Source organism: Bos taurus, chromosome 4 (genome assembly GCF_002263795.3).
Source record: "Bos taurus isolate L1 Dominette 01449 registration number 42190680 breed Hereford chromosome 4, ARS-UCD2.0, whole genome shotgun sequence".
Taxonomy (NCBI): domain Eukaryota; kingdom Metazoa; phylum Chordata; class Mammalia; order Artiodactyla; family Bovidae; genus Bos; species Bos taurus.
This window is the reverse complement of record NC_037331.1, coordinates 119,538,051-119,552,263: the sequence shown is the minus strand read 5'-3', so window position 1 is coordinate 119,552,263 and position 14,213 is coordinate 119,538,051. Positions and strand designations below refer to the sequence as shown.

Below are 14,213 nucleotides of genomic sequence, written 5' to 3'. Positions count from 1 at the left end.
AATGAACGACCCAATCAAAAAATGGGCCAAAGAACTAAACAGACATTTCTCCAAAGAAGACATATAAATGGCTAACAAACACATGAAAAGATGCTCAACATCACTCATTATCAGAGAAATGCAAATCAAAACCACAATGAGGTAACCATCTCACACCAGTCAGAATGGCTACTATCAAAAAGTCTACAAACAATAAATGCTGGAGAGGGTGTGGAGAAAAGGGAGCCCTCTTACACTGTTGGTGGGAATGCAAACTAGTACAGCCACTATGGAGAACTGTGTGGAGATTCCTTTAAAAACTGGAAATAGAACTGCCTTATGACCCAGCAATCCCGATGCTGGGCATACACACCGAGGAAACAGAACTGAAAGAGACACGTGTACCCCAGTGTTCATTGCAGCTGTTTATAATAGCCAGGACATGGAAGCAACCTAGATGTCCATCAGCAGACGAATGGATAAGAAACCTGTGGTACATATACACAATGGAATGTTACTCAGCCATTAAAAAGAATGCATTTGAATCAGTTCTAAGGAGGTGGATGAAACTGAAGCCTATTACACAGAGTGAAGTAAGTCAGAAAGAAAAACACCAATATAGTATATTTACGCATATATATGGAATTTAGAAAGATGGTGACGATGACCCTATATGCGAGACAGCAAAAGAGACACAGATGTATAGAACAGTCTTTTGGACTCTGTGGGAGAAGGCAAGGGTGGGATGATTTGAGAGAATAGCATGAAACATGTATATTATTATATGTGAAACAGATCGCCAGTCCAGGTTCAATGTATGAGACAGGGTGCTTAGGGCTGGTGCACTGGGATGATCCTGAGGGATGGGATGAGGAGGGTGGAGGGAGGGGGGTTCAAGATTGGGACACATGTATACACATGGATGATTCATGTCAATGTATGGAAAAACCACTACAATATTGTAAAGTAATTAGCCTCCAATTTAAAAAAAAATTTTTAATAAAAAAATGATAAAACTTTTAAAATACTAAAAAAAAATCTTGGAAACATCTCAAATAAAAACAATAAATCTTATGGTGTAAGAATATATATAAAAAAAGATAGATTCCTCTCAGCCTTCCACCTATTAACATATATAAACTTTCCTTATTATGTAGCCTGTTTTTAAATTACTAGCATATTTTCCCTATGCAATAATTTTGTCATTTTCTACTTTTTTGACCAATAAACAGTTTTAAACCAAAATAAAAAAGAAATAGAGGAAAACAATAGAACGGGAAAGACCAGAGATCACTTCAAGAAAATTGGAGATACTCAAGGGAACATTTCACGCAAGGACGGGCATGATAAAAAACAGAAACAGTAAGGACCTAACAAAAGCAGAAGACAATAAGAAGAGATGGAATGAATACACAGAAAAGCTATACAAAAAAGCTATTAATGACCAGAAGAACCATGATGGTGTGATCACTCACCTAGAGCCAGACATCTGGGAGTGTGAAGTCAAGTGGGCTTTGGGAAGCATCACTACGAACAAAGCTAGTGGAAGTAACAGAATTGCAGCTGAAATAAAATCGTAAAAGATACTGCTGCTACAGTGCTACATTCAATATGCCGGCAAATCTGGAAAACTAAGCAGTGGCCACAGGACTGGAAAAGGTCAGTTTTCATTCCAATCCCTAAGAAAGGCAATGCAAGGAATGTTCAAACTGCTAGCAAGATTATGGTCAGAATTCTTCAAGCTAGGCTTCAGCAGTACGTGAACCGAGAACTTCCAGATGTACAAGCTGGATTTAGAAAAGGCAGAGGAACCAGAGATCATATTACAGACATTCACTGGATCAGAGAGAAAGCAAGGAAGTTCCAGAAAAACATGTTTCACTGACTACACTAAAGTCTTTGACTGTGTGGATCACAGCAAACTGTGGAAAATTCTTAAAGAGATGGGAATACCAGACCACTTTACCTGTCTCCTGAGAAACCTGTATACAGGACAAAAAGCAACAGTTAAAACCGGACATGGAACAACAGCCTGGGTACAAACTGGAAAAGGAGCACGTCAAGGCTGCATATTGTCACACTGCTTATTTAACTTACACACAGAGTACATCACGTGAAATGCCAGGCTGGATGAATCACAAACTGGAATAAAGATTGCTGGAGGAAATAACAATCTCAGATATGCAGATGATACCACTCTAATGGTAGAAAGTGAGGAGGAACAAAAGAGCCTCTTGATAAGTGTGAAAGAGGACAGTGAAAAAGCTGGCTTAAAACTCAATATTCAAAAAACTGAGATCATGACATCCAGGCAAATCACTTCGTGGCAAAGAGAAGGGGAACAGTGACAGATTTTATTTTTTGGGGCTCCAAAATCACTGTGGATGGTGACTTTAGTCATGAAAATAAAAGACACTTGCTCCTTGGTAGGAAAGCTATGACAACCTAGATAGTGTATTACAAAGCAAAGATATCACTTCGCTGACAAGGATCTGTATAGTCAAACCCATGGTTTTTCCAGTGGTCATGTATGGATGTGAGAGTTGGACCATAAAGAAGGCTAAGCACCAAAGAACTGAGGCTTCTGAATGGTGGTGTTGGAGAAGACTCTTGAGAGTCCCTTGGACTGCAAGGAGATCACACCAGTCAATCCTAAAGGAAATCAATCCTGAATATTCACTGGAAGGACTGATGCTGAAGCTGAAACTCCAATACTTTGGCCACCTGATGTGAAGAACTGACTCATTTGAAAAGACCCTGATGCTGACAAAGATTGAAGGTGGGAGAAGGGGACAACAGAGGATGAGATGGTTGGATGGCATCACCGACTCAACGGACATGGGTTTGAGCACACGCCAGGAGATAATGAAGGACAGGGAGGCCTGGCGTGCTGCAGTCCACAGGGTCACAAAGAGCTGGACGTGACTGAGCAACTGAACAGCAATGTTTAGGTTTGTTACTTCTTAGGATCAGGCTTCCCTGAGGAACGGGAGTGACAGAGGTCATTCCTCAGAGCAAACAATCATCCAGTAAAGTAACATTTAGCACGTAAGCAACTGATAAGAACCAGCGGGAGCAGAACTCGGCATCATCCAGGGCCTTCCACCTGTCTCGATGAGACACACCTGGAGAACGTACTTAGAGCAGAAAATTCTCTAAGAACGTGAGCCGCTGAAGAGCACGGAGTCTCTGAACAGCACCTCCGCAGGTGTGTCTGGAGTTGGGCTCTTTCCTCTGTTCAGGAACGAGTGTCACGAGCCCCGATCAGGGCCCAGACCAGGCCTCCAGGCCGGGGTGGCATCTGCCAACTCACTGGTATTTCCGTAGTCAGCTCACATGCAAGCACACACGAGAGCGAGGAAAGAACAAGAGAGGGGACGAACACAGCCACCAAGGCCGAGAGCAGAGGCCGTTACCCCCGGACACGGCGGTGCCTTCCCCCGGGTGCTGGGTCCACACTTCCCGCGTCTCTACTTCCTCGGTCTGGATGTCCCGGTCCACGCTGTCTTCATTACACTGAATGTAGGCCTGAGAAGGAAGGCAGGCTGAGTTAGCCATGGGTCTCCACCTCAGACCTGTTTCTCATCAGTGAAAAGAAAACAACTAAATTTTTTAAGTTAAGGATGACACTGTTCTTGCTTCCGTCAAAATTAAGTATCGTGGCATAAATAACAATCATGCAAAGACTACTTATGTCTTAAACGTTTGAAAAACATGGGCCTAAATTTCAAAAGTGTTCTCAAAAGTCACAGCAAACAGTTCAGCTACAGTTTGAAAATACTATGACCTAGAGACTTCCCTCACAGTTCAGAGGTTCCTTCCAGTGCAAGGGACATGGGTTCCATCCCTGGTCAAGGAGCTACGATCCCACCTGCCTCAGGACAACCAAGCCTGCACACTGCATCTGCTGGGCCCAACTACTGAGCCCAGGCGCCCTGGAGCCCGTGCACCACAACTAGAGAGGAGCCCACAGACCACAGCTAGGACCCGGTGCAGCCAAAAGCAAATAAATAAACAAAACCTTTACAAGTTTAAAAACTCTTATGACCCAGTCTGCCAATACCCTAGTCTCTAACAACACAGCAGCTCTGCAAAACCAGACACACATTTGTTTCAAAAAGGTACATGCTTCAGTTTTGATACTAACAGCTTTGCAAAATTGATGCTTTTGAACTGTGGTGTTGGAGAAGACTCTTGAGAGTCCCTTGGACAGCAAGGAGATCCTAAAGGAAATCAGTCCTGAATATTCATTAGAAGGACTGATGCTGAAGCTGAAGCTCCAATCCTTTGGCCACCTGATGTGAAGAACTGACTCATTGGAAAAGACCCTGATGCTGGGAAAGATTGAAGGCAGGAGGAGAAGGGGACAACAGAGGATGAGATGGTTGGATGGCATCACTGACTTGATGGACATGAGTTTGAGCAAACTTCAGGAGATGCTGAAAGACACGGAAGCCTGGGTGTGCTGCAATCCATGGGGTAACAAAGAGTCAGACACGACTGAGTGACTGAACAATAACAACAAAAAGGTTTGAGATGAGGAAAATAAGCAAAGAAGTTAAAGAGTCTACTCAAGGTCAGAGTGGGTCAGCTGCAAAGCCAGGGTTAATCTGTCAGCTTAAATGTCTGGCTGTGACCCTCTTCCTGTTAAAAGATTATTGACAGACACACCCAAGAGCATGTTGAGGGATGGCTCCACGGGGACAGGAGAGAAACACTGGAGGGACTGCTGACTTCAGGACCTCACCACCCTGGAAGGCCAGCCAGCTCACAGTCAGTGGCAGGAAGTGAGACGGGGAAGGGCAGAGTTGTGTGGGGCGGACCGAGCAACGCTGGGGTCAGAGGGCATGCAGGGATGATCACCTAGTTCACCTGGAAGACAGGCGGTGAACACAGAGAGACAGGCAGACAGATAAGGGACGAGGTGTGGACAGCATAGGCCAGGTAACGGAGAAAGCCAGGCAGATGACCAAGGGGCCTGCAAGGGGGTGCATGGGGAGATGAGGGGGTCCGGGGATGGGTAGGGGGCAACTGGTCAGGTGGGGGGTCCAGGGGCAGGTGGGGGAAGCCTGGTCAGGTGGGGGGGTCCAGGGGCAGGTGATGGAGGAGCCTGATAAGGTGAGGGGGATCCAGGGGCAGGTGGGAGGGGGCCTGGTCACATGAGCGGGTCCAGGGGCAGGTGATGGGGGAGACTGGTCAGGTGGGGGGTCCAGGGGCAGGTGGGGGGAGCCTGGTCAGGTGAGAGGGTACAGGGGCAGGTGATGGAGGAGCCTGATAAGGTGAGGGGGATGCAGGGGCAGGTGGGGGAAGCCTGGGCAGGTGGGGGGAGCCTGGGCAGGTGGGGGGGTCCAGGGGCAGGTGGGGGGGTCCAAGGGCATTTACCAGAGGGCCTGGCCAGGGCTGCCTTTTCCCAAGTAAGGGCAAGTAGAATGGAACAGGCAGGAGGGACCCTGAGGCGAGTCCAGAAGCTTGGGACCTCAGGGAGAGGTGGGCAGGGGGGCACTCCAGCCCAAATCTTGGAGCCTCTGCACCTAGGGTCACACATACAAGATGCTGCAGCCCCGTGAGGACGGGAGCAGGTGACCCCAGGTGACACCCGGTGACTTTCAATAAAGCCGCCCTTCCCAGGTTGCCCTCAGAGCCTGCGAGTGAGCCATGTCCGCGGCCAGGTGCCCCCAGAGCACAGGCTCCAGGTGATGAGAGTGCCCTGGCCACCCCCACTCTGATATCGGGAACGCATGTGTCACACCTCAGGTTGCCACCGCACTGGACGGGCCCCTGGCGGGCGCGCGGCACTGACCTGCTTGGTGTTCTTCTTCCCGAAGTTCCGGATGTACATGTCGTACTCGTTCACGGGCGGGAGGTCGAGGAGGGAGAAGGTGAAGGAGAAGTCCATGTCGATGAGCCGGAGCAACTTTGCGCTGCGCATCCTGGAGGGAAGAGCACAGACGTGAACTGGGGGCGGGGCGGGGGGGGTGGGGGGCAGGACAGAGGCTGGGGGCAGCAGGCCATCCACATTCAGTCACCACACTGGGACCCCCTGTGGACACCGAGGCTGCAGGGCCAAACCCCCACCTCCCACTGCTGTCGGTCCCCCCCCACCCCGCTCCGGAGGTGCTCCAGCGGGGTGAGCCCCCACCAACCTCACCCTGGCTCCCTCTGCTACAGAGGGCAGGTACTCTTGGGGGAGGTGGGGTGGGGGAAGGCTGCTTCCTGCCAGCACAGCTCTCTGGCTGACCAGATACTCTCCTAAGTCCACTGCGTCCAGGACTCCGACATCTATCCCCAGACTGCACTGGGCTCGGTACCACAGACGTGGGCTGAGAGTCTGTCCTTCGCTTTCACGAGCTTCTGGGTTCATAGCTGTCAAGCCCGGACTCTGACCCCGCTGATCCTGGCTCTTCACCCTCATCTCCACCCTTGCTGGGCTGACCCGGGCCTGCACAGGCGGCCTGCAGCCCACGGAGGACGCTGACACAGGGGCTCAGTGCCTGGGACACAGGACGGCTGGCCGACGTGAGGCTCCCTCGCTGAGACGAGGGGCGCCAGCTGCGAGAGCGCGGCCCACACGGCAGGAGGCAGGGGGCGTGGGCGGACCTGGCCCGCTGTCTGCTATAGCTCCCGCTGCCCGCCTCCAGCCTCCAGAGCGCCTGTGACACTGCCTGGCTGTGAAGGCGGGGCTCCCGGGGCCCCCAGAACTGACACAGATGCCGGGCCAAGCTCGCCTACGGCACTGCACTCCTGCACCAGGAGCACGAGCCGGGACCTGGGAACGCAGCACAAACATGACCACGGCCTGAGCACAGCACTGACAACAAAATAAACACTAATATTCACAGGTCCGTTGCAGGTAAGTACAGAAACTCCTAATTCCTTCTGCAATTTTTCCAGTACACCTACTTTTGCTTAAGGGCCTGAGTCCGATTCTTTTGACGGTGTGAAGCTGTGGCAAAATCCACGAAAATTCCACACAGTGGGGTTTTGGAAAGGGAGCTGTTTGCATCTGCACGTAAAAAAAAAAAAAAAGCTACTTTTGTGAAACTGAAATATTTCTTTCAAGCAAAAGAAATCAAGAGTAAACCAATTAGACACATATAAACCAATTATGTTCACTCAACTAATGACAAATGTCTTCTATGTGCACTTAGGAACCACTTCTGCTCATTTCACCTAAAACCTGCAACAAAGCAAAATTTCCTCCATCTGTGCCACACTACTTCCAGAAATACATAACACATATAAGCGGGGTCAGTCCTCCGCTCCCACCCCACGCTCTCCTGCCCGCTCCAAAACCCGTCTTCTCAGGTAAGGGAGTTGAGGTGTGAATACACAGAGCAGCTGGAAAACAGACAGAGGCTGGTGCATGCCGGACAAGCCACTCACTGCAGCAGAAGACAGAAGATGGGCGGACACGGGCGGGGCTTCGGCAGCTCACAGGGTGCAGGCTGGTCGGCCTGGTGGCGGCCGCGGCCGCCAGAAGCCCCCACAGGACAGACCGCTCCACCCGCTCCCTCTGCGGGGTCCACCTCCGTGGCCTCGGCCGCAGGGCCCCCGCGCTTCGCGTGCAGACAGACCCGCGTATTTCTCTATGCACTTATTCTCACTCTGTCTTCTCGTTCCCCTTGGACCCAGGCAAAGAGCGCACCGTGTCCTGTCAGAGGCCGTGAGAAGGTGCTGACCAAGCACCTCCTGTTTCTCCTGCTTCAGAACACCATCACTCGGGGCTGTCAGGAGCGTTCATGGAGAGCACTCTCCTGCCCTGACAAGTAACCTTCGCACACCCAGGTGCCAAGAGCTTTGGAGCAAAACACATTCCCAGTTTCATAGAGAAAGTCGCCAAGGCTGCCCCACCACGTGGTGCCGGCCTCCTGACGATGCAGTCACTTTGTCTGAAGAAACGCAGCCGGGGCCTTGGACGCCGACTGAGCTCAGGGCACGGGGCTGGCCCGCCCCGCCACAGCGCCCTCCCCAAGGAGGGCCTCAACCCGCACTCCCGTCACGTACCCGGGCCCGGCCCCCCAGCGCGCTCCGGGCAGCTGTGCTTCTCCAGAAGCTTCGAGGACAGCTCGCCGACCCGCTGGTTCTCCGCAAGGATGGCCTTCTGGATTTCCTGGATCTCCCTCCTCCTGGCCGGAGGCAGCTCCTCCGCCGCCTCTCCCTCTTTGGGCTCGTCCGCCCCGCAGTCGTCAGCCCCGTCAAAGACCTCGAAGTCGTCCTCATAGTCCTGCGCGCAGAGCAGACATGTTCGCAGGCAGAGCACGCACAGAGCAGACACGCGTGAGCACGCACAGAGCTGGGAGCACGCAGCCAGCAGGATACACAGACAGGGCCCCGTGTGCTTGGGCGCCCTGGAGCTCACAGGTTTCTGTGCAAACTGCTGTGCTTGTTCCTCCGCGTCCGCACACACCCTACAGAACTGTGCACTCTGAGAGCTCTGAATGAACAATAAAGTGCAAACGTACCTGTGCCGAGAATGGGCGCGTGAGCACACGGAGACCTGTGTACCCATGTGTACTTCATGTAGACACACACACACATGCACGCACATAATGCACACACATGTGCGCACACACACGTTTGACTGCAGTGCACTATCAACAGGCTAAATTGAAAATTTTAATTCCACCATACTGGTCAGCAATGATAGACATATGGCAAACTTTTTATAGGTACCAGATCTAAATCAAGTAGATAAGGAGTACTGAGAGCAGTAAGAGGAGATGAAAAAACAATTGTTCCTGGTTTGAGAACAAACTATCTTTAAGACAAGAAAATTTTAAATACCTACTTCAAAATCATCTTCAAAAATGGCTGTATACTCATCCGTTCCAGCATTTTCTAAATCAAGGTCTTCCTTTTCAATTTCCTACGGGCAGAAATCAAACATATAATTAAAATATTCAATCTCAGGTTGATTCTTGCAAATAGGCTGGAAAATACATGTTTTCTGAGATTCACTTCAGGTTGTTAATTTAGAAATTCAAATGTTTATAAAATTAACATAACCTAATCGCAACTCTTAAAGAAATACTCTGACTTATAAGTATGACCAGAAAGAGAAAACAGTTAACAATCATATCCTTTTTGAGAAAACTATAAATTCTGATGGCCAAAGAAAAAAGTGGGTCTCTGGTTACTGAACAAATAAACCAGAGACCCAGCATCGCAGGCTCACCACATCCCAACAATTTATTGCTCGGCAAACACACCATGAGCCCCCCAGCTACCCAGGGTGCCTGCCAGGGACAGGAGGGAGGAAGGGGACAGGAGAGTGTCTCTGGCTTGCTGGGCCTGAGCTCAGGGCCCCCCGCTCCGCCCCGGATTGGAAAGAACACCCCAGCACCACCAGCGGCTCCTGCAGGAGCTGGCTGCTCCTCCACCACTGGCTCGGCATTTATTTCTGCAAACTTTCTGCTCCCTGGACCGTTCCTCACTGACAACACCCGAATCGTGTCTTTGTGAGGTCTCTGTTTACTTTCTTGCATTCTCCCCAAAGCTACTGACTTTCAAGGCAGAGAAACGGCAAGAAGGCTGGGGGCGCGTCCAGTCCGAGTTCCTGGGAGCGTACACGGAGGGTGCAGGGCAAACGCACGGCAGCCCCTGCGACCCAGCGTCCTCAGGGCCCCAGGCAGACAGACAGCGCAGACGGACGCGTCCTCTCCTCACCATGGCCTCTTCATTTCCCTGCCTCTGCTCCAGCTTCCACATCGAGGGGCCCTCCTCGCGGCCATGCTGGGGGACAGAGCACAGCGGGTCAGCCGGAGGGCAGAGGCGAGGCCCACCCTCCTCCTGCGGGGACCAGGGGCTGGCGTGGAGTGGCACCGGCCGAGCAACGCCTCACAGGGAACTCTACCTCTCCGGGCCTCAGGGTCCTCCTCTGAGAAACGGAGAGACTGTGAGCCTTCCTCCAGGTGCCGGTGAGGCGGGGCACCTGGCTGTCCCACTGGGGCCATGGCCCCAGGGAGGCACGGCTCTCAGACACCACCGATGCAAAGGCGTGGGGATGGCATGGCGCCCCCAAGAGGAGGGGAACCCCTTTCCGCCTAAAAACTTAATCTGGCCAAGTGGGCTCTCCGTGTAAGTGCTGAGCAACCACACCAAGGTAACTCAGGGCTGATGCTATGAAACACGTGGCCAGTCATAAGCCAAACAGGCTGCCAGCTATCTTCAAGATCACTTCCGGGCTCTCTCAGGGGAAAAACACCTCTCATATTTTTCTCCCTTAGTGAAAAAAGAATGTAAAATGTCTAATTTTGTATATTGGCTACATGTTGAAAGACTATTTCAGAAATGTTGGATTATATGTTATTAAAATTAATTTTATGTTTCTTTTTTAAGGTGACCACCAAAAAAATTAAAATTACAAATGTGGCTCACATTGTAATTCTAGTGAACAGTGCTAACCCTTACCAAAAAAATTGAGAGACAGAAAGAAAGTATTAAAAACTGTATATTTTCATTCAATAATTCCAGTTTAAGAAACTTACTCATGAGCAGTAGGAGGGAGATCTGAATCATTACAGCTAGAGGGGCTTCCACAGAGTCAGGGCAAGCAGCACACGCTGCAGGTGTGAGCAAGACACAAAGAGCGCCAACCACCCGCCCCCAACACAGACGCCAGAACAGCAGAGTGAAAGGCTACACAGAAAAAAGACTACGTGGGAAGAATCACCTATAAGGCTCACTTTTTACTAAGGACTGGCTATACCTAGACAGGGGGAATCCAACCACTGCCCAGACTGAACACAACATGCTCACATCAACCAGCACAGCTGCCCCACCTGACTTATCTGAAAACACTGTGCTCCTGGGTGTGTGCGTGGAATACAGACCCAGAAAAACACGGCATCAGATGCTAAAGACACGGCTCTCATAGTCCACTGTTTCAGATAACTATCAGAGAAAGAAAAAGATCCTTCTTCCCGGGAAACAAAAGAAAGTAGGTTAAACCATTAGGCCATTTAGCTATGACCTAAATCAAATCCTTTATAATTATACAAATTATAAAGGTGACAAATAGATTCAAGGGACTAGATCAGATCTGGTAAACAGAAAGACTGAAGAACTATGGACGGAGGTTTATAACATGGTACAGGAGGTGTGACCAAAACCATCCCAAAGAAACGCAAGAAGGCAAAGTGGTTGTCTGAGGAGGCCTTACAAATAGCTGAGAAAAGAAGAGAAGCAAAAGGCAAAGGAGAAAGGGAAAGATACACCCAACTGAATGCACAGCTCCAGAGAACAGCTAGGAGAGATAAGAAAGCCTTCTTAAGTGACCAATGCAAAGAAATAGAGGAAAACAAAAGAACGGGAAAGACTAGAGATCTCTTTAAGAAAATTGGAGATACCAAGGGAACATTTCAAGCAAAGATGGGCACAATAAAGGACAAAAACGGTGTGGATCTAACTGAAGCAAAAGATATTAAGAAGAGGTGGCAGGAATACACAGATCTATACAGAAAAGCTCTTCATGACCCAGATAACCACGATGGTGTGATCACTCACCTAGAGCCAGACATCCTGGAATGCAAAGTCAAGTGGGCCTGAGGAAGCATTACTATGAACAAGCTAGTGGAGGTGATGGAATTCCAGTTGAGCTCTTTCAAATCCTGAAAGATGACGCTGTGACAGTGCTGCACTCAATACGCCAGCAAATCTGGGAAACTCAGCAGGGGCCACAGGACTGGAAAAGGTCAGTTTTCATTCCAATCCCAAAGAAAGGCAATGCCAAAGAATGTTCAAATTACGGTACAATTGCACTCATTTCACATGCCGGCAAGATTATGCTCAAAATCCTTCAAGCTAAGCTTCAGCAGTATGTGAACCAAGAACTTCCAGATGTACAAGCTGGATTTAAAAAGGCAGAGGAACCAGAGATAAAATTGCCAACATATACTAGATCATAGAAAAAGTAAGGGAATTCCAAAAAAAGTCTACTTTTGCTTCATTGACTACACTAAAGCCTTTGTGTGGATCACAACAAACTGTGGAAAATTCTTAATGAGATAGCAATACCAGATCACATTACCTGCCTCCTGAGAAACTTGTACGCAGGACAAAAGGCTACAGTTAGAACTGGACATGGAACTGGTTCCAAATTGAGCAAGGAGTACATCAAGGCTAGGTATTGTCACCCAACTTATTTAACATACATGCAGAGTACATCAGGTGAAATGCAGGGCTGCATGAAGCACAAGCTGGAATCAAGACTGCCAGGAGAAATATCAATAACCTCAGACATGTAGATGATACCACTTTAATGGCAGAGAGTGAAGAGGAACTAAAGCACCTCTTGATAAGTATGAAACATTTAAACATTCAAAAAATGAAGATAATGGCGTCCAGTTCCATCACTTCGCGGAAAGTGGAAGGGGGAAAAGTGGAAACAGTGTGGGATTTCATTTTCTTGGGCTCTGAGATCACTGCAGACAGTGACTGCAGCCACGAAATTAAAAGACGCTTGCTCCTTGGAAGAACAGCCGTGACAAACCTAGACAGTGTATTACAAAGCAGAGATATCACGCTGCTGACACAGGTCCGTCTAGTCAAGGCTATGGTTTTTCCAGTGGTCATGAATGGATGTGAGAGTTGGACTGTGAAGAAAGCTGAGCGCCGAAGAATTGATGCTTTTGAACTGTGGTGTTGGAGAAGACTCTTGAGAGTCCCTTGGATAGCAAACCAGTCCATCCCAAAGGAAATCAACCCTGATTACTGACTGTAAGGACTGGTGCTGAAGCTGAAGCTCCAATACTGCGGCCACCTGATGCCAAGAGCCGACTCACTGGAAAAGACCCTGATGCTGGGAAAGATCGAAGGCAGGAGGAGAAGGGGACGACAGAGCATGAGATGGCTGGATGGCATCACCGACTCAACTGACATGAGTTTAAGCAAGCTCTGGGAGTTGGTGATGGGTCAGGGAGGCCAGGGGTGCTGCAGTGCACGGGGTCTCAAAGAGTCAGACACAACTTAACTACTGAACAACAACAACAGGAGCCAAAACCTGCTTGCCACATTACCGATAACAGAACAAAACCTAGGAAATGGGAGGATAACAATTTTAACACCACAGTATACAATTCTAAAGATATTACATAATCATTATGAAGGTTCTTCTGGTGATAATGATGAAGATGGCATAAAAATGAAGCCTAGGATTGTGGTGTCTGAATGATACCATATCACTGACCTGTGCTTCTCACGTGTACACACGCATGCATAACCCAGAACGTAAAACAACTATTACACTTTATGACTTGCGTGTGCTTCTCATGTACACATACACACGAGTGCACACACTTAATCCAGGATATGAAGTAACTGTGAAATGAGTGAAGCCATGAGGGCATCAGTGTTAATAACAAACGCCTGATAGACTTTGCCAGTCACCCAAGCCTGCGCTGCTTTGTGGAAAGATTTTCAACACTAATGCAACTTTTTTACTAAGTCGGTCACTCAGTCGGTAAAGACTCTGCCTGCAATGCAGGAGATCTGAGTTGGATCCCTGGGTTGGGTAGATCTCCTGGAGAAGGAAATGCCTACCCACTCCAGGACTCTTGCCTGGAGAATTCTATGAATGGGGGAGCCTCGTGGGCTGTAGTCCACGGGGTTGCAAAGAGTAGGACACAACTGAGTGACAGTTGTATATACACACCCTCAGACTTCCTATTTCTTCTCGAGGCAACGTCACTAACGTCGATATTCCAGGAATTTCCCTTCTATCTAAATCGTCTAATCTGTTAGCAGGAAATGCTGTCAATCCTATTTGTGAAAATGGGAGCTGAAGTCCCAGTCTCTACTGACTTTTCTGTTTCTCCCTCTAATTCTGCCCGCCTCTACTTCTTGTATTCTGGATCTCTTCTGAGCAGCATGTTCATTTACACTTGTCATGTCTTCCTTGCAAGAGACCTGTCTTATTCCTGTGATGTGTTCTCGGGCCTCTGGTCCAGCCACCCAAGCTCTGGTACAACTGTTGTTTGGTGGCCACCGTGTCCATCTTTTCACTTTAATCCATTTGAGTCTTTTAATCTAAAATGTATCTCTTATGTGCCTCGTGGAATCACCACTCAAGTAAACCCATGAAAAAAGGCCTGCCAGGCTCTGCTCTCTGAGTCTCAGGACCACACCACAGAATCCCCAGGAAGGGTCTCACCTTCCTTCTTGAGTCTCTGTCCTTCCCGTTAGTCCTCACTAAGTTCTCTGAATGCCTAGAAAGCAAATATGATCAAGGTCAAATT

The 14,213-nt window shown here is 49.1% G+C and overlaps 1 protein-coding gene across 9 annotated transcripts in view; it reads right to left on the bottom strand.

Moving 5' to 3' along the window:
- DYNC2I1 (dynein 2 intermediate chain 1) overlaps positions 1 to 14,213 on the bottom strand; it is a 47,629-nt gene that overhangs the window by 23,053 nt on the left and 10,363 nt on the right. For 8 of the 9 annotated variants that reach the window (XR_009494316.1, XR_009494317.1, XR_009494318.1 and 5 more), the window contains 7 exons: positions 14,129 to 14,183; positions 9,646 to 9,711; positions 8,768 to 8,845; positions 7,984 to 8,203; positions 6,880 to 6,982; positions 5,780 to 5,909; positions 3,396 to 3,507 (listed from right to left, as the gene is read on the bottom strand). Coding sequence is in view for 6 of the 9 variants with exons in the window: in XM_059886020.1 (XP_059742003.1) it covers positions 3,396 to 3,507; positions 5,780 to 5,909; positions 6,880 to 6,982; positions 7,984 to 8,203; positions 8,768 to 8,845; positions 9,646 to 9,711; positions 14,129 to 14,183 (764 nt within the window). In the remaining 3 variants the exon portion in view is untranslated. The remainder of the gene's footprint in view (positions 1 to 3,395; positions 3,508 to 5,779; positions 5,910 to 6,879; positions 6,983 to 7,983; positions 8,204 to 8,767; positions 8,846 to 9,645; positions 9,712 to 14,128; positions 14,184 to 14,213) is intronic. The other variant, XM_059886019.1, reaches the window with a different exon arrangement.